Source organism: Vicugna pacos, chromosome 1, assembly GCF_048564905.1.
Source record: "Vicugna pacos chromosome 1, VicPac4, whole genome shotgun sequence".
Taxonomy (NCBI): Eukaryota; Metazoa; Chordata; class Mammalia; order Artiodactyla; family Camelidae; genus Vicugna; species Vicugna pacos.
The window spans coordinates 62,365,449-62,391,718 of record NC_132987.1 but is presented as its reverse complement, the minus strand read 5'-3'; the positions used below and the strand labels follow the sequence as shown (position 1 = coordinate 62,391,718).

Genomic DNA, 26,270 nt, shown 5'->3' with positions numbered 1-26,270 from the left:
TGTGTGTTTACATATTAGCTTCTCAAATTTATTTGAGGAAAGTATTATTAGGCCAAGAAGAATTTTAAAATAGACTAATTGTTATCTGAAGAGTTCTCCAGCCCTGGCATTTTACGATTAAAAAGGGGCCATTTTTCCAGAGCCATTTCAGGCCACAGTAACCAAGTAAAGTAATATTTAAGACGAAAAATCTTCTCGGTGAATTCAGATACAACAAATTCGTTTTGAAAATGGTACTTTTGCTTTAAAAACCATAATAATCTAGTATTTGCTATACTGTTTGTAAATTAGCCTTTCTACCATCTCAAGATGAATGGGATTTACTGTTCTCTGGTGTATATCTCAATAGAATTTAAGCCTATTAATCTGGCCTTTTTTCTAATTTAATTTATTGGTAGACATAAACCCTTACTCCCTACCTCCATTAGAATTAAACATTGAAGAAACATCTGGATTTATACAAGACATATTCTGTAAGTTATTTGTTTGGGAAAAAATGACATATGCTTTTCCCAAAGCAATTAAGGATTTCTTTAAATAGCTGGGAGAGTGGAAATACCTTAGGCTTTAAAAGTTAGGCAAATCTTGCTTCTAATAACTTACTTAGTTGTATGACCTAGACAGTAACTGTTTATAAGTCAGAGTTTCCTTCTGTGTACAAATGGCATTAATTGTGTTTGTCTATTTTGATGGTTGTGAAAGTTAAAATATATGTGAAAGCCCCAAGTAGAGGATCTGTCATATAGATATTATTAACAAATGTTATTTTTTCCATACTTTTTTCCTTCCTTCTCTTGTATTTTTCAGATGTTTCCATCAACACTCATTTTTTTTTTAATCTTCTCAGGAATACGTCTAATGGACTTAACAACATAAGGCAGTATATGGTTTTCTGTGTGTTTGTTTTAATGTTCTTCCCACACATTTCCAGCCTTTGAAATGAAGTAAAATTCCATTGCAAGGTGCCTGGACGGAGTTGGTGATCATTAGGAGCTGAATTTTTAACTTTACAAGGCAAACATCAAGTAATAGTTTTAATGTCTGAATTCTGCATGGAGTCAGTATAGTCAGATTTCTGGTTATTGTAAGTTTATAAACGAACCCTTTGAACGTTTGAAAAGCCTCCAGTTCTTGTTTTTTCTTTAAACTCTTCCAGCGTCTCCACAAGGTATAAATGTACCATCTTTTCAGTTTTCTATGTGTGGATGGTAGAATATAGAAGTTGCCAGTTTGTATCTGATACTCAGTTTCAGTGAGCTAGGATTAAAACAGATTTCCTGGCTCTTTGGCCATTCTGGTTTTCTTTGTGTCCTGGGATCACCTGAATAAAGTAATATAAATAACCATTTATATAGAGTGCTTGCTCTGTTGTATGCCCTCTTCTAAGTGCTTCTACATATATTAAATTCTCATGACAACTAGCAGAGAGATAAACTATCTTGCCCAAAGTCACACAGCTGTTAAGTGACAGACTGGGATTTGAAACTAGCGGATCTAACTCCAAAGTCAGTGTTTTTAACCCTAATGCTATTCTAGGAGTAGATTTATGTGTAGCTCAAATTGCTTAACTTTTAAAAGTTTTTGTTTTGTTTTTGGGTTGGTTAGATTTTCCAGGTAAATAAAGCCTTTTCAAACAATTACTTTATAATTATTTAAATATTCTTTAATTGAATACTTATTTTATTTAAAAAGATCTTTTGCTTGTTATAGGCATAAGGGCCATTTGTTCTGAAATTATTTTGAGGCAAGAAGTTTTGAAAGATGGTTTCCACAGGTAAGTTGCCCATTGACTTATGCTTAAATCAGACTACTGTTTAATATAATTTAGAGCAAAAAAATAGAGCAACTCTTGAGTTGAAAAATGGATAAACTGAAAAAGTCACTTGTTTTCTTAAAGTTATAAGTGACAGATGTGTGGTTCATAGTTTGAAATACTGATTAAAATAACAGTGGAGAAAAGAAGGAGAAAACCAACATTTATTATTTACTATGCATATTATTTACTATACATATTTATTATGCATATATTTATATAGCTAGGGGCTATATATACAGCATTCCATTTAATCTTCACAATGGTTGTGAGATAGATGATACTTTTCTTGTATTTCAGACGAAGGAACTAGTGTTCAGAGAATTTAAATAATTTGGTATAGGGTAGGGTGGTAGAGCTCTGAATCAAATTTAGGACTATCATATCCCAAAGCCACACTCTCAAGTACTGAGATATTATACCACCCAAACTCACTATTTCTGATTTACAGGACTTGGTTTCAAAGACCAAGCTGTTTCCAAAATAGAAATTATCCTCAGAAATGAATATTTGCCAGTATTGAAGGTATTAAAAAGACTGATAAAAAGTTGTGGGAACTGTTCTATAAGAAGTTCCCAAACTTAAAAGCTTCTCAAGGTGATGACTTTGAAATTATTCTCAGATGTTTGATTTATGAGTTCTAATACATTTATTTTTTAAATCCTTTCATTTTATAAGTCACCTTAAACTAAAATAACTCACTTTCCTTCCTCTTCAAGGTTAGCCTATGTGTGAATGGCTAGGAGGTATTGTAGAAAGAACTTCGGTTTTTTTTGTTTGTGTTTAATTCAGATCAATTTGGGCTCAAAGTGTAGCTCTATTATTTAGTATCTGTGTGGCCTTAGTCAAGTTACTTAAGTCTTTGCTACCCTTACTGGTACAATTAGACCATGATTGTATTTCCTTATTAGGGTTGTGAGGATTAAATTGGAGAATATAAGGAAAGCTCCTTAATGTAGGGCTTGTCACACAGTACATACCCAGGAAATGTTAGCTATTATTATTAATAATGAGATAGGTGATCAATCTGCACAGTGCAGTTTCAAAGAGGAGATGTGACTGTAAAGTAATAAAACTGATTTGGGGAGGGAAGGCACTTCTGAAGGGAGTTTTTGACAGAGTTCCAGACACATTTTAAGCAATATCAGGGTAATTATGCCAGTTATGTAGCTTCTCTCTTTAACGTTAATTGGAATGTATTTTTAAGAGGAATGGGAGATAACTGATTCCAATAAAGAAGAAAGAAGTGCCCGAAGAGGCTTTTGTGACAACAAAAGTGGCTCAAAAGTTGTCCACTTGCAAGTACTGAGGATAAAAAGCAGGACATAAAACCAAGAATGAAGAGTTGCAGAATCCACAAGAATAGCTTCACAAACTAGAAATGTCAGAGTTACTTGAGACCTTCAGAAAATGCCAACAATAATTTTTTTTTCAGGCTTCCTAGTTATATTTGGAGCAGATGTAGTCTTGCTGAGAGGGTGGATGAGAAAATACTAGCATATTATAGAATGTAGAATTTGTTAGCTCCTCTTATTTCTGTCTTCTTAGTCAAGAATTACTTCCACTCTCGAAAGGGCCAAGCAGTTGCGGGTAGTAGGAAACTGAAGTGCAGAAAAGGTAAGGGAATTGTACTAAAGGGCCTTAGTACTGTAAATGAGTTTCGAATCTCCCCTCTCTGATGAACTATGTCTCATTGCAGTAGGAGAACTTGCTTAAACGATTGCTGAACTTTTGTTGGTAATCTTTGGATAATCTGGAAGCTAGTTAGTTGATGTCGATTTTGGGCAAAATTCTGGACCGATTATTAAAAGGGTGCTTGTGAACACAGAAAAGGAATTGTTGGCCTGTAGGAATTAGCATGAATTTATTACAAGCTTATTTCTTTTATAGAGCTACTAGATAAATGAAGCAGAGAAATGCTATAGCTTTAGTATATCGGATTTTCGGCGAGACTTTTGATAAAATTTTATATGTCATGTTTGTGAACAAGATGAATAATGTGAACTGGAGGGTAATACAGGTGAATAACTTCAGAAAGATTAACAAATACATCCAACATGTTCTGATTAATTGATTGTCATCTCCAAGAGATGTCCTGTCTTTTTACAAGGGTCTCTGTCTCTGTCTGTGTTTTTTCTGATGATAAAATATTGCATGTTCATAAATACTTAGATAGTACCCAGAAGAAAAAAGATGATTGATATATTCCACTTTTGTAGAGGCAGAATGAAATGGTGGCTAAGAATTTGGGTTTTAGAGTAAAACTACAGAGTTTGAATCTTGGCTCTTGGCTGATTTACTTAGTCTCTCTGTGCTTTCCTTTCCTTTCTTTTTTCTTTTTTGAAAAAGGGAAAATATTTTTGTTTACTCATATGTGTATAGAGAACTTTTGGATTTAATTGATTTCCTTATTGTGTGATTAGCTTTTACATTACTAGAAATGATATTTGGGGGCAAAAATAGACTAGAACAATGCTACAGATACATTCAAAATTCTTTCAATGAATGCAAATTATTAGGAAAATGAAATGCTATTCATAAAATTACATCAGACTACTTTAAAGAATAAAAGCAAATATATATAGATAGATAGCTGCTCTTGATATTTAATTCTTGAAATTTCTGCTGTGTTCCTGGAGAAATGAGTTCATATAAATTTATTGATTATCTGAAAACAAAAAACTATCATACATTTATGTAAAGGCTGAAAGCGTTTCCCCATACTTTTTGAGTTGGAGGTGACAATTTTTCTATGAAGAGGGTGACATAGATATATTAAACAAGTGCTTTGTTTTCTTACAGGTAAAAATAGGAATAGTACTTAATAAGTTTTTTTAATCAGCTTCATTGAGTTTGGCAATTATATACACCCATGTAACCACTACCCCAATCAAAATATAGAACATTTCCATCATCTCCAAAAATACTCATACACTAGTTGCAGTTATTCTCCTTATCCATACCCACACTCAGCCAACCAATAATCTACTTTCTATCACTCAATAGATTTTCTAGAATTTTATATAAATGAAATCGTATGGTATGTACTTCTTGATATCTGGCTCCTATCATTCAGCATTATATCAATAAGATTCAACCATGTTTTGTGTGGCGTTAATTTGTTCTTTTTGTTGCGGAGTATTGAAATTTGTTTATTCATTCATGTATCTAAGGCATTGGAGTCATTTCTAGTTTGGGGTTGTGATAAGTAAAACTGTAATGAACATTTGTGTACAAGTCTTTGTGTGGACATATTTTCATTAATTTTGGGTAAATATCGATAGACAGAATTTCTGGATATATGGTAGATAAATGCTGAATTTTTTAAGAAACTGCCAGACTCTTTTCCAAAGCATTCATACTGTTTCACATTCAGCATCAACATCTCATACACCAAAAATGTATGAGAGTTCTATTTCTGTCACATCCTTACCAACACATGGTATGGTTAGTCTTCTTAATTTTAGACATTCTGGTGGAGATGTAGTGGTATCTCATTGTAGTTTTAATTTGTATTTCCCTGATGACCGATGGTATCGAGCATCTTTTCATGTGCTTATGGGCTGCTGGTGTATCTTCCTTTGTGAAGTGTCTTAGTGTTTTGTCCATTTTTAAACTGGGTTGTTTGTCATTTTATTATTGCGTTTTAAGAATTCTAATTTTGATGGAGTATAGTTTATCAATTTTTTTTTGTTTGTAGTTCATGGGTTTTGTGTCCTGTGAAAGAAATCCTTGCCTATTCCAGGATCGTGGAAATTTTCTTTTAGAAGTGTTATATGGGATATGATCCTTTTTTTTTTTTTCGTATGGAGGTACTGGGGATTGAACTCAGGGGCTCGTGCATGCAAAGCACATGCTCTGCCACTGAGCTATACCCACCCCCTACCCTGTGTATGATCCATTTTGAATTAATTTTTGTGTATACTGTTAGGTAAGGGTTAAGGTTAATTTTCCATAAGGATACCAGTTGATCCAGCATCATTTGGTGAAAAGTCTGTTCTTTCCTCATCAAATTACTTCTACACCTTTGTTAGAAATTTGATTACCTTATATATGAACATCTGTTTGTATATTGTATTCAGACTGTGGCCCATGGGCCAAATCCTGTTCATTTTGTATTGCCCTTGAGCTAAAGATGAATTTTACAATTTTAAAGGTTGTTTTAAAAAAAAAAAGCAAAGAAAAATATTCAACAGAAACTTTATGTGGCTCACAAAGCCTCAATTATTTTACTATTAGGGCCTTCACAGAAAAAGTTTGCCAACCCCTGATCTGTATGTCCATCCATATGTCAGTAATGTACTCTTTTGATAACCGTAACTTAATATTACATCTTCAAATCAGAAAGTCTGAGTCCTTCACCTTTTTTTTTTCAAAGTTGTTTTGGTTATTCTAGATGTTTTGCATTTTCATATAACTTTTAGAATCAGCTTGTAGATTTTTTTCAAAAAAGCTTCAGGAAATTTTGATTGGGATTCTATTAAAGAACTTCAGAGGCAAGTTCTTTGACTCAGATTTTCGTTCTTGCAAAGGACTCCTCATTTGTGATATCATATGCAACTAATGGCTGCCTGTACTCCTCTGTAGTACATTGCTGCTGGGATACCGTTCTTGACCAGCTGTATCACATATCCCTAATTTCACATGGCTTTAAAAAACAGCCCCAGTGGTACTCTCATGAAATTGGCTCCTCACAAAGCGAAACACTAGGCTTCATTTGCTAATAGCAGGCTCTCCCAGAAGTACTAGTTTGAACTGGCATATTTTATTTCCAGTGTTTGGCCGTTTGGATCTTGTTACTCGTTGATTAGCCATGTTCAAATTTGAAAGAAGTCCTTAATTTTAGTCTCTTAGATGAATTTCAAGGATGCAAAGGGTCAATTTTTCTCTTTCTGGAGGTGAAGAAACCGGAGACCACGCATGGAAGGCTGTGAGGCTGAATCTTTCTGGCAGCAGATCCCAGGCATAGTCTGAAGAACAAGGCAGTCTGAGGCTGTGGCTTTGATGGAGGCAGTCTCCTCCTCCAATTTAATTTCATGTGGTTGGAGACCATATTCTGCATGATTTCAGTTCTTTTAAACTTCTAGAGACTTCTTTTATTGCCCACCATATAGTTTTTCTTACGTACTTAAAAATGTGCTTTTGTTTGGTAGAACGTTCTATAATTGTCAGATCAAGTAAATCGAAGGTTGTTCATGCCTTCTATATCCTCCCTGATTTTCTATTTGTTCTATCCATTACTGAGAAAAGGGGATCAAAATCTTTTGTTGTAATTGTGGATTTGTCTGTTTATCCTTGTAGTTCTACCAGTTTTTGCTATTAAGTAAACTAAATGAAGACTTTGAAGCTGCTTTTCAGGGCATATAGTACATTTAGAATTGCTAAATTTTCCTGATGAATTGATCCATTTATTTTTGTGTAACGTCCTTCTTTATCCCTGACAATGCTCCTTGTCCTGAAGTCTACTTTTTAAATAGTAATATAGCCACTCCATATTTATTGTTATTAATATTTGCATATATTTTCTATCCTTTTACTTTTAACTTATCTGTGTGTTTATATTTAATGTGTTTCTTGTAGACAGCATGTAGTTAAGTGTTGCTATTTTATCCATTTTGTCAGTCCCTATATTCTAATTGGAGTCATTAGACCATTTACTTTTAATGTAAATATTGACTTGATTGGTTTGTTTTAAGTCTATCCATCTTGCTACTTTTTTTCTGTATTTTTTTCTATTTGTTCCATGGAATCTTTTCTCTCTTTTCTTGCCTTGCTTTGGATAAATGGAGTATTTTTTATGCACTTCCATTTTATCTCTATTTTTGGCTTATTAACTATACTTCTCTCTCTCTTTTTAATTGGTTACTTTAGAGTTTGCAATTTTAACTTATCACAGTCTACCTTCATATAATATTATTCCAACCATGAATAATGTATGACTCTTATATCAGAATAGTTCATTTACTTCTCCTCCTTTTTATGCTATTCTTACCATACATTTATTAACTTTATATTTTTTACTTATGTTTAAAACCTCACCATGTATTTTTTATTTTTGCTTTGAACAGTCATTTTTTTGCATTGTTTATTTTAATTATGGTAAAATATCCATAACGTAAAATTTGCCATTTTAACCATTTTTAACTGTATACTTCAGTGGCATTAAGGACATTCACATTGTTGTGTTACCATGACCACCATCCACCCACAGAACTCTCTTCATCTTGCAAAACTGAAACACTGTACCTTTTAAACAATAACTCCTCACTCATCCCTTCCCTCAGCGCCTGGCAACCACCATTCTACTTTCTATCTCTATGGGAATCTCCGCTGAACACTGGTCTGTAGGCTTTGGTTCTTTGGAATGCAGATGTCTCCCAATCCTATGTAAAATTTCAGAATTTCTCATCTTTCAGTTCCCAGGTCATTCTTTGTCCAGTATTGTGGAGTTACACCTTACTCATACTTATCTTAGTATTCAACAAAAACTTAAGGGGACTCTAATTCAGACCTCTAGAACTCTTTCTACAAAGTTCTCTCCTCTCTGGAACTTAGTGCTGTGATTTCTAGCTGCTTAAGCCTCCCTTATCTTCTGTCTCTATTTTCTCACTTAAGCAAAACCACTGTGCTTTGGACCGCCTTCCCTGCGCTTGGTCCAAAATGGGCCTTCAGATAGAAAGCTGGGACAATTACACATTTAGGTTTAGAATCTACTTCAGATTAATATTTGCATATAGTGTGATGTAGAGGTCAAAGTTTAATTTTTTCTATATAGATATACAGTTGTTTGAGTACTATTTGCTGAAAAGATGACCCTTTCCCCCATCAAATTATATTGGCACCTTTCTTTTAAAAAAGTGTGTGCCCATTTCTGGACTCTATTCCTTTCCACTGAGCTTTGTTTTCACACTAATACTATTATGAAAGAGCTAATGAGTGATGCGATACAAATATTTTTATAATCTAATTTTGAAAAGCTAATTTGAAATATAGTATTTCTACTAATTTGAATGTAATGTTATACTATCTCATTTAACAATTGAATGAAGAGATTTACTTTAAGCATACTTGTTTTGCAGAGACCTGTTAATAAAAGTGAAATTTGGAGAGAGCATTGAGGACTTACAGACTTGCCGACTCTTACTTAGACAGTACATCCCAACAGGACTTTCTGTGGATCCGTATGAGTTGGCTTCATTACAAGAGAGAAACATAACAGAGGTACAACTGTTAGAGGATGTTTTTGAGAGAGAAGTTATCTTAGGAATGCTATAATTTCGATTAAGACAAAATAGTAGATAAGATAACATTGTAGTATTTTTTATTCATTTTTGTTTAAGTGTGTAAAAGTAACTATTCTTAGATAGGATGGGACCATTCTTTAAAACGTAAGTGACACTTGTCATACTTGTCAGTAATAAGCCAACTAAACTGAATTAGTTAAAGCTTGTCTTTGAGAAGATTAATGATTAATACTGCTTCAACAGAAACTGTTAAATTGATGTATAACCCAACATGTGTATTGCTTGGGTATGGGAGGAAATGAAATGAATATTGGATATCTATATACCAGATATCTTCATATTTTTTAAAGGAAACTAGGTGAAATTAAGCATTCTAAGAAAGATTATGTCCCACACCCTTTACATAAATTAATCTTTATAACAACCTTGGAAGTATTCCATTTTGTAGATAAAGATACAGGCACAAAGAATCTAAATAGTTTATCTAAGAACTTACAGGTAAATAGAAGAGCCAAGAAATGAATGAAGGATTGTCTAATTGCAAAGTTGTTGTTCTTTCTGGAAATGAATCATGCTTCTTAGTTAGTTTCTCTAACTTTGATAAGAATCATCTGGGAACACGTTTTGTACAGATCATTGTCTTCTTTAGAGAGCTTAACTCAGCAGGTCATATTGGACCCAAAAATCTGTTAATGACTCAGTGATTCCTATAAAGAAATTTTGGGAAACATGGTCTTAGTTCATAATTCTATATATGAATTTTAAAAAGGCAAAATGCATACACTTGGAGTCCATGATGGCAGTTTATTTCTAATTGTGGTTTAGGCCAGTTTTTTCACCTGTTTTATTTGTTCACATTTCGTTTTGACTAGGTAATTACATACTCATGGTTGAAAATTCAAGAGGTATAAAAAGGTATACAATGATAAGCTTTCACCTATTTTAACTCCCAGTCACCAAGTTTCTTTTTGTGTTTTGTTTTTTTGTGTGTACATATGACAGTTTAGATACATATGTTCACATACATAGAGTTTAGATACATTTACACATGTAGGAAGATGCCATTGCTTTTTTTTTTCATTTGTTTCTTTTTTTCACTGAGCCATGAATTCAGAATGAGGGTTTTTAATTTTTAAATAGTATGTTTCAAATTTGGCTTGTAGTGACATGGATTAGAAACATACTTAAACCTACTTAATAAAATTGCTTACCATGTTTTAATAAAATTGAATTTTTTTGCATTATGAGTACCCAAAAAGAGGTCATATACTCACACCTTTGACTGGGATGAGGTAAGGATATATGCAGGTAGATTGTAACAAAAAAATAGAGTGGGTAAAGGGTATGACTATAGATTGATTGACAAGTTTATCTTGATTTTCTGCTTCCTAATTGTCTAATCCCTAATTATAATCTCTGAAGTACATTTATTCTTTCATTTTGGAAATTTCTAGAAAAGTAGGTGTCTCATTTGTATAATTAGAAGTTGATTGCTTAATGTACTAGATGTTATTTCCTTCTGCCTACCTGAATTGACATTGTGGCCCAGTTCTTTCTGAGGAGAAGTGGTATTCTATGGTGAGTTTTACTAGATAGAAGGGAATTTATACATAGGGAATGATTGGTGGTTATGTATTTAGATTGATATCTTGGCTATGTTAGATGAGATAAAGTTTTTGACTGTAGTACATATGGGTCCAAATCAAGTGGGGAGTAAGGCAGCAAAATATTTTGTAGGGAATTCGTGTTGGCTTGTGAGCAATTTGAAAATAAAAACAAGTCTTAAATAGGTTCAACATGGCACCTCAAATGAACTTCATTTCATTTTTAGGTAGGACGGATAAATTTAATCAAAATCTCTCACATTCTTTGGAAACAGCATAATGTTAGGTTGAAACATATGAAATTGCTGTTTTGTAGGTCAGAATGGAAATGTGTTTGAAATCATAAGTTTCACTCAATTAAAATGTGTAGTTAAGGATTTCTACTTTGGTCAAGTTGGAGAACAGGGACCAGATTTACTTTCCCACTTAAAACAACCAAGAAATAGACAAAATATATTGATAATGGAAAAAATAAGTGAATATCAGGCAGCGAAGGCAGTGATATCTGAGACATGGGAAATAGATAAGGTGAACCTTTTGATTGCCCCAGCTTACTGCATGAGAGAGTTTTCAGGCTGTAATGCAGGGAGAGGGAACCTAAGCAGAGCCAGGTGGATTTCATGAGTTGAGGAGATGAAAGTGAGATTTTGGGAGGACCATGGTCTCTAGAATTCATGAGACAGTGTACCAGAGCGGGGAGAACTGCACAGAGAGAAACTTCAGAGATCCATGCAAGATTCTTCTTAAGCATGTAGTTGAGTATTGATTAATGCATGCATGTGAGCAAAGTGCTTGATGCTAGGAAAAGAACCATATGAAAAAATTAGAGGTGACAGTATCTCACACAGGCCCAGTAGTAGTGCCTGTTCCCACCAGCCAGACTAGGAAATCTGTGTAATTCACTGGGAATTGGATAGAGTCAACAGAAGAACTTTTACTCAGTAGTGGGGAATACTCAGTCCTAGACTGAACATTGCTTCAGTCCTACTTAACACATTTTAAAACCAAGAACTTCCAAAAATCAGACTGTTTGCAAGTACCTTTACTGCATTCCAAACAAAGCTCAAGAATATTTATAGGAATACAGAAATATCTAGCACCCAACAAGATGAAAATCACAATGTCTTGACTGTAATAAAAAATTAACAGGTATGCAAGGGTGTGGGAAAATATAACCTGTAATGAGGAGATAAATGGACCAATCAAAACTAATCCAGACTGACCCAGATACCAAAGTAAACAGGCTAAGAAAACAGTATTACTGTATTCCATATGTTCAAAAAGTTAAGTACAGAAATAGAAGATATATAAAAGAACAATTGAACTTTTAAAGTTTAAGATACAAAGTGTGAGGTAGAAAATATTCTGGATGAAACTCGTGGCAGATAAACACAGAAGAAAAGATCAATGAACTTGAAATCATAGCAACAGAAACTACCAAAAATGTAAAATAGATAAGATAAAAAAAGAAATGTAAGAAGTGAGTGGAGCATTAATGAGTTGTGGGACAACTTTAAGTGGCCTACCTTATGTATAACTGTGCTATTTCTAAGAGATAGGTGCACCCCCTTGTTCATCACAGCATTATTAACAATAGCCAGGGTATGGAAACAACCTAAGTGTCCATTAATGGATGAGTAGACAAGAAAACAGAGCAGCACCATCTTTAAAGTATTGAAAAAAAAAACACCCCGAATTTAGAATTCCGTATCCAGTGAAAATACCTTTCAAATTGAAGGTGAAATAAAAGACTTTTTCAGACATACAGGCTGAAAGAATTCATCACCATCAGGCCTTCAATATAAGAAATGTGAAAAGAGGCCCTTCAGGCAGAAAGAAAATGATAATATCTCTCAATATTTGATATAAAAAGTAGACAAAATTGGTATGGATATGGAAGATTTGAACAAAATTATCATCCAACTTGACCTAATTGGCATTTATAGAACACTCCATCCAACAATAGCAGAATACACATTCTTTTACGGTGTAAATGGAACATTTACAAAAGTAGATCATTCTAGGCCATAAAACAAGCCTCAATAAATTTAGAAGAATTCATGTCTTACAAATAATGTTCTCACACTACAAAGGAATTGTATTAGAAATCAAAAACAAAAAGATCTCTAGAAAAGCAATTGAATTAGAATTTAAATTAAAAATCAAGGACAGAAAGATCTCCAGAAAAGCTTCAAACATTTGGGAACTAATTTACATACTTCTAAGTAATCCATGGATCAAAAAAGAAATAAAAAAGAAAATAAAGTATTTCAAACTGACTAAAAATGAAAACACAATGTATCAAAATCAGGTACTGCTAAGGCTGTGTTTAGCGGGAAATTTGTAGTTCTAAAATGCATATTTTAGAAACAAGAAAAGTCTCAATCGGTATTCTCAGCTAAGCCTCCAGAACCTATGAAAAAAAGAGCACATGAAACCAAAGTAGAAGAATGGAAAAACATGAAGATTATAGCAGAAACCAATTAACTAGAAAACAGAAACACAGTAGGGAAAATCAGTGAAACCAAAAGCTGGCTTTTTAGATGAATAAAAATGATAAACCCTTAGCCAGACTGATTATAAATAAAAAAAAATGTACTATTAGAATCAATACCCCAATGCTAGAAAAGTATTATATATTTCATTTTTATAAAGATTTATATTTTTAGATTGTACAAGCTATTCAAAGACACCAATTACTATGTCTTAATTAGGGAGTGTTTTGGTTTTTTTTTTTTTAAGAGCTCTAGTCTATATGAGAAAGACCTGTCGAATGTTACAGATATGGTACAAAAATTTCATAGTTTAATTCATTTAACTTTGCTGTGGTAGTTTATGACATGTGTAGTTGAATGTTGTCAAGAAACAGTATAGATCCTTGTCTGTTTACCAGTGCATGTTGCTTTAGGAATAATTTTTGATGCATAATTTCAATTTCTTGGTAACATTCATTGCTGTTGTTTTATCATAGTGAAAATGGAATAATGAAATAATGAATTATGATTTTTGCAAATCAGCATACAATCACTGGACTTTTAGGAGTCCAGTGACAGTTTGGCACATGTTTGGAAGATTTGCCAGCATCCAGCTATTGTCTAGGCCACTTTTGATTGTCAGGTTATGATTTTCAAAACTGTTTTTCTATTGTTTTGAATCAAAGTGATACCCATACCTCCAACTATCTTGAGATTATGATCACTTGTCAATTGGTGTGGCTACTTGTACATTTTTCCCCCTTCCCTATTGTAGCTAGGCTTCAAGAAATTTATAACCAAAACTCCTGAGTCATCTCTAGGATCTCAGACTGTTGTTTATGGACTAGCTTCTGCTAGTTCTTATTTGATCTTGCTTTAAAGTAGATTTGGGTCTCTGTTGAGGTTCATTTTTAAAAATTATCCTCATTTAAAAAATTGAGGTATAATTCATAAGTCACCCTTTTGAAATGTATAATTTAGTAGTTTTTAGCATATTCATAAAGTTATACAACCATCACCACTATCTAATTCCATAATATTCTCATCACCTGCAAAAGAAAACTCCTGTAAGGCTGATTTTTGAGATTCAGATACCCAGAATAAAAATTTTTGAACCATCACCAAATAATCCTTTGACCAACAGAGCCCTTTCTGAAGGCCAAAATTCCATTTACAGCAGTCTGCCTCATTTTCATTATATCCCAATTTAAATTCATATTTTAAATATTCTCAATTTTGGGAAGTTACCATATTTTTATTTCTATAGAAAAAATAAACAAAATAACTCAATAATTAGAGAAGCTGAAGATCATAGTACCATCATAAATTCTAAATAGCAGAATCAGGAATATACTTTATACTTTATTTTCAACTAGATAAATATTGGCTATTTTATATTATTTAACCTAATTGAATAGGGGAGTCAGTTTGATCTGGCTTTGACTCTTGGCTCCTCTACTTACTAGCTGTAGTATATTGTTTATCCACCCTGATACTTTGTTTGCTCATTTATATAATGGAGCTAAGAGTTCCTACTTGATAGTGTTCTTGTGAAAATTAAAGGAAACAATGTATATAAACCACTTAGTGAAATACCTAGCCACATAGTAAGTACTCAAAGAAAGTTATCTTTATTATTATTGGGTCATTATATACGTCCTTGTTGACAAGACAGAAAATTTGGGTTACATGTTATTTTGATTTGTTATCTAGTTATACCCAAAGAGAATTAGCTCATTAATAAATTTCTAGCAGGAGTTCTCTAGTAAAATTCCTTATGGCTTTGCTCTTGTAATCCTTCTGATTAACATTTTTATCCTTAGATAAAAATACAGAAGACATTCATAACATTCATAAATGTTACATATATGTTGATTGACAGATTGGGATTTCAATTAAATCTCAGCAGCCTAGAAAAAAATGGACTATAGCCAGAAAGATAAAATTTAATAGAGATAAATCTAAAGCCCTGCATTTAATTAGTAGAAAGTCAGCTACTTGAAAAAATAGGATAGGGGTTACTTAAAGTTTTCTGCAAAAAGTTCCAATGAAAAATGTAGGGATGAATAGGTGGAGCATAGGGTCAGTGAAACTATTCTATATGATGCTGTAATGGTGGATACATATCATTTTACATTTGTCAAAATCCATAGAATGTACAACATGAAGAGTGAACCTTAACTTAAGCTTGGACTTTAGTTAGTAATGTATCAACATTGGCTTATCAATTGTAACAAATGTAGGACACTGATGTTAATGATAGAGAAAAATATGAGAGGTGTATGGGGGTGTCTGTGGGAATGCTGTGTATTCTGCTCAGTTTTTCTGTAAACCTAAAACTGCTCTAAAACATGAAGTCTATTAATTTTTAAAAATAACATATAGATAGAGAGATAGATAGATATGTATCACACTGAAATGAGGCTGCTAAAAAGCGAATGCAATTTTTGCCAAAGAAGGTAATATTGCTCCTATTTTCTGAGTATTTCAAAAGGCAACTGATATGGTGAATGGTTTGGAAACCATGTCATGAGAAACTGGGAAAACTGTGAATATTTCTTTGAAGAGGAGAAAACTTCGTGGAGGCAGCATGGTGAAATAAAGAACATTATTATCGCAGATATTGTAAGCAAGGACAATTGGTGAATTGTTATGGGTCAGAGCATCAAGTTTCTATTCATAAAAAAGGAATAATTTTAACGGTACATAAAGTGAGATGACTCAAAGTAATGAACTCCTTCCCAGTCACAGAAAGTATTAAAGCAGTGGCTGGATACCTGAAAAATACCCTCAATGGCACAGTGGTTTAATTTGATCGCCTCTGAGGTTCCTTATGACTCATAAGATGATATAATTCCTTGACCTTTGCCAATGAGTTCTGTTACTCTTATAATGAATATGTGAAAATACAGCACTTGGTCACTATCAAATAGGAGAATTAGGATGCTTGCTGTGGTGGGTAGAAGTTAATGCTGGTTTTTTCTCTGAGATACCTTAGGGCTTTGCATAGAGAATCTAGAGAAAACTTGTGTATGTATACTCACCATACACACACGCACATACGCACACACAGATTATGTATATGTCGATATACATGTGTATATGTATGTGTATCCGTGTGTAAATTTGGTTTCATAGATAAGTATGTATGTACATATTTATATAGATATATTATGTATACACATGCACACATTATAATTTAGGACTGATTTCTGCCACATGTGCATTTTTACTTTTGGTGTAGAATTCTTACTTTAAAATGTTTTTTTTACCATATTATTTTTTAAAAGAATCATTTACCATTTTTTCCATTAACTTTTTATACCCAGTATAGAAAGAGAGCTGACCTTTGCTTTGACTTCCTGACCACAATGCTCTGTCTTATTCACTACCGTCTTACTTGCTTCTCTGAAGAACAGGAAATTACCAGAAAGATACCAATCATTTTAACCTAATACTGAGTTAACTGTTTTTGTCATAGTTTTCATACTTATTGAATAATGCTATATTTATTCACAAAATTTCTTTTCTTGGTACCTGTTTTTTTACCTAAACAAAGGTTGAAAAGAAAATTACAGAGAAGTCTTTATTATGGGGAAATTTCATACTCCAGTGTGTAATTTTCTTAGTTTACTTTTGGTAAACTTTTATTAAACACAGATCACATCTTGTGTTTTCTACTTAAAACTGAGGATGGAAGGGCAATAGAAATTGTTTATAAGGGGAGTGTGTTTGACATTTTTGTTCATCTGTATAGCGTTCTTCTGGTTTTATTTTTGTTTTTTAAATGTTCCTTATTCATTTCTTCTTTTGGATTAATGTTTGTTTTCCTTTTGACAGGCAATGATGGTTTCAGAAAATTTTAATATAGAGGCACCCAACTATTTGTCCAAAGAATCTGAAGTTCTCATTTATGCAAGACAAGATTCACAGTGCATTGATTGTTTCCAAGCTTTTTTGCCTGTGCACTATCGCTATCATCGGCCACATAGTAAAGATGGAGAAACCTTTATTGTGGTCAATAACCCTGAGTTATTGATGTATTGTGACCAAGGTAAGGGTTGCAAGTCTTTTTGGAGGGTTGAAAATAAAAATAAAGGTATGGTAGTAAGTCTGAAAGTCAAGGACAGTACTAACAAAATCGTATTTCTTTTTTTTTTTTAACTCTGTAAAATAAAGCACAGATATAGAAAAACTTTACAAATATATAGGCTAGTGAATTATTAGAAGGCAAATACCCTTGTAACTACCACCCAGGTCAAGAAACAGGACTTTGCCAGCCACCCTAGCAGCAGCCCTATGTGTCCTGTCCAAATCATAGCCCCCTCCCTTCCTCTAAGAGTAACCCACTCTGCTGACTTTTAATCACATCCTTATGTTTCTTTATACTTTTGTCACCAAAGTGAGCATTCTTAGACACTATAGCTTAGTCTTGCCCATTAAAAAAATTATTTCCATTAAGTGTCTTAATTTACAGGTTTCCCCTCTATCTCTTTTAAAAAAAATTATCTGTTGAAGAACTTGGGTCATTTGACCTGCAGTTTGCCATTGTTGGGGTTTGGATAATTACACTCATGCAGTTCATCTGAGTTCTTTATTACCTGGAAATTGGTAACTGGTTCCAGAGGTGTGATCAGATTCAGGTTTGATTCTTTTGGCAAGACTATAGGTGGTGCTGTGTTCTTTTATGAGTGGGCGTATAATGTCTGGTGCATTTCTTTTTTTCAGCCATTGATCCTCATTGCCCCTTTGCTGCTTTCTGTTTTTTCATATTGATATTATAGCATTTTAACTATTAGTGTTTTATCTCCACTTGCATGTATTTTGGGGTTTAAGGGGTTACTTTATCACCTAGTTTTGTTGTAAAAGTTGTCTATGAGTTTTTGGTTTTGTGTGTAATTGTTCTTTCTGTTTTATGTGTGGATTTAAGTATATTAAAAAAAACTATGCTTTCACCATTTTCAGTCTTCCTAGAATCAAGACTTTAAGAAGCCCCCTTCAGATTCGGATCTTTTTGTCTCTAAATTTTGGGAAATTAAAATGTTTACAAAAGTCAATAGCACTGTTACTAAAGACTGGCAGATAGGAAGTTTTTAATTATACATTTGCTACTGTCATATATTTTATGATGAGAAAATAAAAAAGTATTCAACCATGTGGGGTTTGTTTATCTAACCTAGTTTTCTGTTTCTTTTAGTGGTAGCTTTTACTTACCCGATATAAAGTTTGGAAAAGTGCCCCATCCTGAGAGAGCAAATGGGGTTCTGGAATTGTTTGGTTTTTTGGTCTGAGAGTTCTTTACTTGGGTGTGTTTTCTCTATAGAAACTTACTGAGTTATAGGGTTAGGATCTGTTCAGTTTTCTGAGTATATGTTATAGTTTAAAAAAGTTTAAATTTAAAAAAAAAGGTCCCTGGAGTCATGGAATTTGTTAAGAAGTCATGCTCAACTTCTGTACGATTTTTATAACTTTATAATTTCTTAAGCATCCACTTGGAACAAGCTGTTAAAATAAAACAGCATGTGATAGATGGGTCCAAATCATGTACATTGTGTATTAAAATGTTTTGAATATTCATATCCCAACATGAGAGATGGCCTAGACTCTAGTCCAGATATAGCTTTTCTGATATGATGTTCTACCACTTTTTCTCAGAGTTTCCAATTTTGAAATGCTGGGCTCAGTCAGAAGTGACAGCTCCTTGTGCTTTGAACAGTAAGGATATCTGCCAGTGGAACAATATGAAATATAAATCAGTAAGTTAACATTTTATGTTGTTTTAGGTCATGCAGCCTCATTTAAAACTCTTTTTAATGATATCACTTATATGTGGAATCTGAAACAAAAGACAAATGAACTTATTTGCAAAACAGAAACAGTCTCTCATAGAGGACAAACTTGTAGTTATAGGTTGGGGGAGCGTGGAGAGGGGATAAATTGGGAGCTAGAGATTTGCAGATACTAACTGATATATATAGAATAGGTAAATAACAAGTTCATGCTGTATAGTGCAGGGAACTATGTTCTATATCTTATAGTAACTTATGGTGAAAAAGAATATGAAAATGAATATATGTATGTCCATGTATGACAGGCATTGTGCTGTACACCAGAAACTGACACATTGTAAACTGACTACTTCAATAAAAAATATATATATACAAAAAAACCTCTTTTTGTAATGTTCCTGCCACATTTAAGGGATTAGAGTTTTATATTCTACCATAGGAAGCTGTCTTTTGTTTGCTTTTAATGTTGTTTCTCTGTCACTAATGGCAATAGTGGTTCCGCATTTATATAGTCATAGAATCATTTAATTTGGGGGGTGAAGATTTAGAGTTAGTCCCATGCTTCATTGATCCAGAGCTTAAGTATAGCTGATACACTTTTTAAAAAAAACTGATTTTACTGAATAAAACTTCACTTTGTTTAGAACTTTTTATTCATTTTCAAACAACAAATTAGTTTTCTTATATTACACAGAGTAAGTGAAAGAAGGGGAATAAAACTCTAAAGTTGTATCATTTCAACTGTGATGAAATTTCTAGACAGTTGTATTCTTATTATAATTCTAAATCTAGGCTATGTCAGGACATGTGTATAGTTTGTACCTCCCAACTTGTTTTCAGTTATTAAATAAATAAGTGTTAGTACTTCATTAACACTGGCTTTGTCTGAGAAGTCTACAGTTTTCTACTTACCTTCTTCAGTTAACATGGTCTACCTTTCTTCTCTTCAGAGTGGTAAGTCTTTGTACAACACATTTCTTTTCTTTCAATCTTTTTTCTGTCCTTTTTTCCTCTTTTAAGAGTTGCCTTTTAAGTGATGCTTGTAGTATCTGAGTTTCTCTTTGTTCCTAATTCTCTTTAAGGCCAGCTTTCTTTGGTTGAATGGCACAATCTGTCATCATTTTTACAATTTATTTTTACAAGGAGTCAAATGAGTTTGCAACAAAAGTAAAATAAATTTAAAAAGTAGCAGACAACATAACTGTTTATCAGATAAACATAAAGCAGATTTATTCATATGTACTAATGTGAATATTTAGATTTGAACTGTTTTCCTTATAGTTGCTTAGAAGTCTGTCTATCAGCTAGCTCAGAAAACTACTACTGATGGTAAAGGCTTACTACAAAGCACTACTATTTTGTAGAGGAGAACCTACTTGGAACTGATAGTTGGAAAAATGTATGATTACTTTATGCAACATAGAATTGCTTTTGAGATTTCCATTGCCATAGGGTACCTGAATTTTTTTCAAACTCTGAAATACATCTGGAGAATTGCATTTGATTTTCTTATGTGAATGAAGAGTGTGATTATTGTTTGTTCATGATTTATTGGTTTAAAAAATTGGTGGTATATGTTGCTACAAAATAAATCACCATATTAAAACATTTTAATTCAGTTCTCTTTAAGACCATATAAATTGAAATAAGAGGTCATAATTAAGTACTTTGATTTTTTCTTTGTTACATTTCTTGTGTGTGTATATGTATATATACATACATACACATACATACATACCAGAAAAATAGGTGACCATTACTAAGATGGTAATCTATATACTAAGGCTCATTTTGTTTGAGATGCCATTATTTGAAAGATAATTTCAGATGGCACTTTGTTACAGATTGTGTTGGTAACATTTTTGTGGGGGGAGGGATGTGAAAGTAGAATCCATGCATTTATAAAAAGAAACCAAAAATAAAAGTATTACCAAGTTACCTAAATTTTAATGTTTTTAAAAATCTATTTTAAACAATAAAATTTCCCAAAGTTTCTAATTTCTCAAAGTTTCTAAATTTCCCAAAGTTTCTGAGTCTAATTGAAACCCTTTATCTTCAAAACCGAATAGAAAATAGGAAGAAAATTGAACATAGGAAAACTTTTGCATTGCTAGTCAGTATCACAACTAATTGATGTTGTAATAACAGTAAAGGACACATTCAGTTGTGTAATTTGTGAATAACAAACTTTTAAAAAGCTGAGGAGAGAAACAGCAGAACAGGAATGAATGGATGCTTTAGTTTTATTGTTGTTTTAGGGCTTCAACTTATAGAGAATTCTGTATTCTAATATGAAACGTAGTAAGAGGAAATAAATGTTTCTATTGATTACAGAAGTGACAGAATATAGTTAGAATTTTTTTTAACAGTATACTCAACTCTATGTAAGAAGCAGAAAATGTCAAAAGTAATGAGAATTTAAGAATTATTGTGGGAATTGAGTCTGATTCTGTTACATTAACTGAAATATTGAATCTAAAAGAATCATTCAAACAGTAATGTTACAGGTAGTGTAGCATTGGCTGAAAGATATTTAGAAGAAAAAGTTAAATTAAAAATCAAAGAAGTAGTGGTCTCACCTTAGAACATTGATCTTAGATGTCTCTAACTTCTCTATCCATTTCTCTCCATAGGTTTATAAGAATGTGACTCTACAGGTTCCAGTGGGACTGACCATACATACCTCTTTAGTATGTTCTGTGACTCTGCTCATTACCATCTTGTGTTCTACTCTGATCCTTGTGGCTGTTTTCAAATATGGCCATTTTTCCCTCTAAGTTTTATGCAGTTAAATGCGTTCCAGAAACCTAAGTAAGACCTATTCATTTGCGACTAGAAGCGTTCTTCTAGAATTACGTCATTACTTTTGTCTTTTGTCTTCATTTATGGCTAATATTATGTTTACTAGAGGAAATTCTGGATCATTCTCAACTAATTTCAAAATTCAGTGCTCTGTTGTATAGACCTTTGATAACCCTCAAGCATCAAGTGCCAATAGAGGAAACTTAATTCTGTTAAATTAATATTTATTTTGTGAGAAGTGACTTTATCTTCATTTAGGTTATAAGTGAATACTTTAGTAGAGATGAATTATTGCTAAAAATTGAGAAAATTGTTTTGAATAAGAATAATTTGGATGAATCAGACTTTATTTAACTGTTTATCTTAACGAGAATATTAGAGTAATTTATCCAGGATTTCAAAGAAAATCATTAAAGTAGGACAGCTAAGAAATTATGAAAATTGATTATTTCTTAAAGCATTTCCATTCTCCTTTTATAGTTTTTAGTACTTCTTTTGAATATATGAATTGGCAAAGGGCTTATGAAATTACGTACTAAGATTTAGTTCTGATTTAATACTGAATTTGTCAGGAACACAATTCAGATTGTCATTTTAAAGAGTATATTTTATTAAGTTGTACAGCTACAAAACTTTTTTTGTATTTTCAGGTGATTTTTTTTAAAAAAAAGGTCTTGATTGACTCTTTTTCTTTGGAAAAAATTAGAAAATAAAGTAAGTGCCATAAGCTAATTAAAAAATAAAAGGATAAGCATGTTTTAAAACAGAAACCAATAAACTGGGGTATGTTTGACGTTGTTTGTTTTGTATGGCATAATGGGATATGATATACTTTATACATACTATCATGCTTAATTTCCTGTAAGTTTCTGGGGTTTTTATGGGAATAAATCTTTTATAATTTGCCATGTACAGCTTGACCTAGTAATAAGAGTTCTTTTTAAGGTGTGTTTGAGAACATTTATATTGGAAAAGGCAACCCAGTGCCATAAAGCATAAATATTAGAGATCTTTAAAATGATGAAAATTTCAGCCTAGTCTTGTTTCATAGCTGTTTATTGTTTTCTTATAAGAAAGAATTCCACGTTTTCCAGGCATTTTTTTTCCACAATAGGATTAATATAGTGGCACTGAAATAGAATTATATGCCAGTAAAATTCAGTAACATCAACAACCTTTTGGAATATGGCTAGACTAGGTGGAGGAATACAGTACTGTTTAACCTCTGAAGAGCTTTGGGATGTGTGTGTGTGTGTGTGTGTGAGAGTGTGAGTGTGATCTTTATTTTCTTTTGTACATCAAAGCCAAGATTCATCAGTATTTAAATGTTTTCAAGTTAATATTTGAGATTGTGGCTTGGAACATGATTCAGCCATTTTCTCATTTATACAGGTGTTCAGAAGTGTAATAAAAATGTGAACATGACTAAAGATACTTTGATATGACTTTTCTTGCCTCATAAATGTTGCAGATGACATTACTAGTGGTATAACAGAACATTTCTGGTTTTTAATCTTTACATTATCTTCTTTGGATACTTGAAAAGTGAATAAGCATTTTATTTTTTAAAAACTTTAAATTTTTTAAAGTTTCATAATTCTGTGTATGGTCTTTTTTGTTTATAGCCAAGAAAATGGGTACTGTTCTCCTGGTCATTGTATTCCAGTATTTGTTCCACTTTTATGGTTTATTTTTCTCAAAGTATTGTGTAACATTTTTTGGAAAATAAAAGAGACACAGGTTACCTCAACTAAGGGTGGAGGTGGGGCAGAGATTGTTGTGTGTGTATCTCAGCCATTCTACCAGGAACTTAGATTATTCAGCCAGAGCTCCTGGAGGGTGGTGCATCCTGGCTTAGGAACTGGGAAGATATATTTCCGCTCTAGTGATTTCAGAATTTAATGAGTATAAGGATTATTCTAGTCAGGTAGTCTACTCATTTTGTGCTACTCATCTATATTTTGATGATTGATGTTAATTGACATGATACGGAGATAAAGAACTTAGGGTGAAGTGACTATCCTTTCAGGCCTGGGCTGAGAGTCAATCTGTTCAATGAGGATTTGTATTTGTTCCTTCTAGGCCCCCCAGCACCACCAGCCTCGGACATTTTCTTGACTTGAGGTTTCCTGGACAGTGTAGGTATTATAATTTGAACTTTCAAACCCACATGAGGGAAAGTGTGTGTTCATGAATTCTAAAGGGAAAGTTTTTTCCCCCTCGATGCCAAGTCCAGGCTAAAACATGCAAATATCTGCATGTCTCCCTGGGCTGGTACAGGTGATTTTTTTTTTTCCCAGGCTGTTCTTGGAGGGTATAGCCTTTTGTTTTCCAGCCTTGTACAGGATTACAGTCCCAACCTCTTTTACAGGCCCAAGGCCTTGTGTTTGGTCTCTTGCCTCCTGTGCAGCCAGTATAACCACAGATTTCTGAAATAAGTAGCTTCTCTCAGTACAAGTATGGCTTCATTGACCTGTTTACCACTCTGGTTTCTTGCTCCCTCTTTGGGTTAGTGTGGAATTTGGAAGACTATCAGAGGTATTCCTCTTTCTTTCTTGAAAGCTTAGTTATGCCTTTGAAAGGATGTTCTTTTTTATCGAGCAGACTGTGTGTTTAAGAGCTGTTTTTCATATTGCTCCTTGAATCCTTTCTCTTGTAATCATACCAATTGAGTTTTTTGCTCTACATATATCAATAAGAACAATCTGGCTACCTAGATCTCCTTCCCCTGCTGCCTCCCTAGCATCAATCATGATTACTGCCTCCCTAGTTCATTCCCTTTAGAGAGAGGGGACAGGAAGGGGGAGAGAGGGAGACGGAGAGGGAGAGGTTGTACACATTTCAAAACTACAGTTCCCAGCAGCCACCGCGTGGGCCCGCCCTCTGGGAGGCGGTGCCCGTCTCCGCCCAGTGGAGCTCCCGGCTTCGGCCCCGCCCCTCCCCGCTCCCAGCCGTCGCCCTCCCCTAGGGTTGTGGCCACGCGCGGCGGCGGCGGTTGTTCCGCTTCCCCTCTGGCCTGGGCCGTCGCCATTGCCGAAGGCTCTCTGCCCTCCCCTCCCGGCGCCCGCGGGGCTCGGCTGCCGCTCGGCCTAGCAGTAGCAGCGGCTGCGCTCCAGCGCGGCTCCTCTTCCCGCCCCGCTTCCCCTTCCCTCCCCTCCCCGCCCCGCGTCGCGCGCTTGCTCGGGGCGGCTCCTGAGCCCGCCGGGAGCTCGGCCGGAGGCTCCTCGCTGGGGCGGGGACCTTTCCTCGCCTGGGGTAAGTGTGCAGACAGGCCGGGACGCGGGCCGTCGCTTTCCTTCCTCCTTCCTTCTCCGCGGCCTGGCCGGCGCGAGCGACCCGGGGCAGCCGACCTGCCCCGCGCAGGGCCGGGAAGCCTCCACCTGCGTGCCTGGAGCCGCAGCTCTTGGGGCGGTGGCTCATTGTCTGCGCCCGCGGGCTGTTTTCTTCTCCGGCTTTAGCCTGAAATGGGAAGCTTGCTGGGCTGGTGAGATCTAACTCTTCCTGAACCCGGCCCTGCCCTGAACCGTGTCGCGCCACAGTCTCTGCCCTCTGTTGGTCTCCCTTCCCTCACGTTTCAAACCTCCTTCTTTTCTCCGTTTACCTCACTGTTCGACAAAACGTTTCGGGTTTTGTTCCTCGATTTTTCGTCTCTTACTGAGTCCCAGCCCCTCCTTGCTACCTCTCTGGTCATCCCAGTTTCATTGCTTAGGCAAGTTGTCTGGAGTCAGTTTACTCTTTTCTAAACTGCAACCTGTGATCTCTTCCATATTCCTCATTAGTAGAAACGTATCGTTTCCCGAGGGTTTGAGGGCCTCCGCTCAAGAACAGAACTTTCGGATCTTCTCGTGATTCTTGTTTGATCTTCAGCCAGAAGGTGAATATTTGCTTCTTTAGGTAATTCGGGTGAAGGTTGGCTTTTCACCATGTTTGGCTTCCTTTAAAATAACAGACACGAAACGTTGCCGAAAATTCCTCAGTGGACTCAAACTTTTGACTAATTCTTTAAAGATAGAGTCATCCAAGAACTGAAGAGTGGGAAGTTCTTGCTATTATCGTCAATTGTGGGGTTGGTATCCGTCCTTGTCTCTTATCTTTAATGGGAATACTCTGAGCAGTGTGAGCGTGATTTCTGCCGTCCTAGGTAAACAACTCCCATTGGTATAATTATCTCAACTCTGTTTCACAAGTGATTTATAGTTTTTTGTCGTCTTTTTTAACCTTTGTAAAAAAGACAATCAAAGTGGTTAGGCCTAAAATTAGACTACGACGAGCAGTGTTTTGGATCAAGGTTGTGCACGTCACGTTTTTTCCCTGCTCTGTTTGACTCTTCCGCTCTTATAAGTAGGCAGGATATTGAAATGTAGAAGAATTTGCTCTGGGGGTTTTGTTTTCGTGGGGTTATTCAAAGAATAACGTTAAATAAAGTTAGATTGGAATGAAGGCAGTGAATGGTAATTTTTAAAAGCAGGTTAGAACTTGTCAACTTTGCAAGAAACTGGCATTTATAGAAAACTCATAATCACTTCTGTATATAATATATGTAT

The 26,270-nt window shown here is 34.4% G+C and overlaps 2 protein-coding genes across 8 annotated transcripts in view; both read left to right on the top strand.

The window, feature by feature from the left end:
* Nucleotides 1–8,446: 8,446 nt before the first annotated feature.
* On the top strand, nucleotides 8,447–23,160 carry PIGX (phosphatidylinositol glycan anchor biosynthesis class X). Its single transcript, XM_072963291.1, has 5 exons — nucleotides 8,447–8,514; nucleotides 8,893–9,034; nucleotides 16,976–17,189; nucleotides 18,791–18,891; nucleotides 21,558–23,160. The coding sequence occupies exons 1-5, from the start codon at nucleotides 8,474–8,476 to the stop codon at nucleotides 21,699–21,701; spliced, it is 642 nt and encodes a 213-aa protein (XP_072819392.1). The 5' UTR covers nucleotides 8,447–8,473; the 3' UTR covers nucleotides 21,702–23,160.
* A 1,518-nt stretch (nucleotides 23,161–24,678) lies between these two features.
* Nucleotides 24,679–26,270, top strand: part of PAK2 (p21 (RAC1) activated kinase 2) — a 66,917-nt gene continuing 65,325 nt past the window's right edge. For 3 of the 7 annotated variants that reach the window (XM_031683298.2, XM_072963204.1, XM_072963217.1), the window contains exons 1-2: nucleotides 24,679–24,981; nucleotides 25,506–25,600. The gene's annotated coding sequence lies outside the window, so the exon portion shown is untranslated. The remainder of the gene's footprint in view (nucleotides 24,982–25,505; nucleotides 25,601–26,270) is intronic. The other 4 variants (XM_072963208.1, XM_072963224.1, XM_006200927.4 and 1 more) reach the window with 2 other exon arrangements.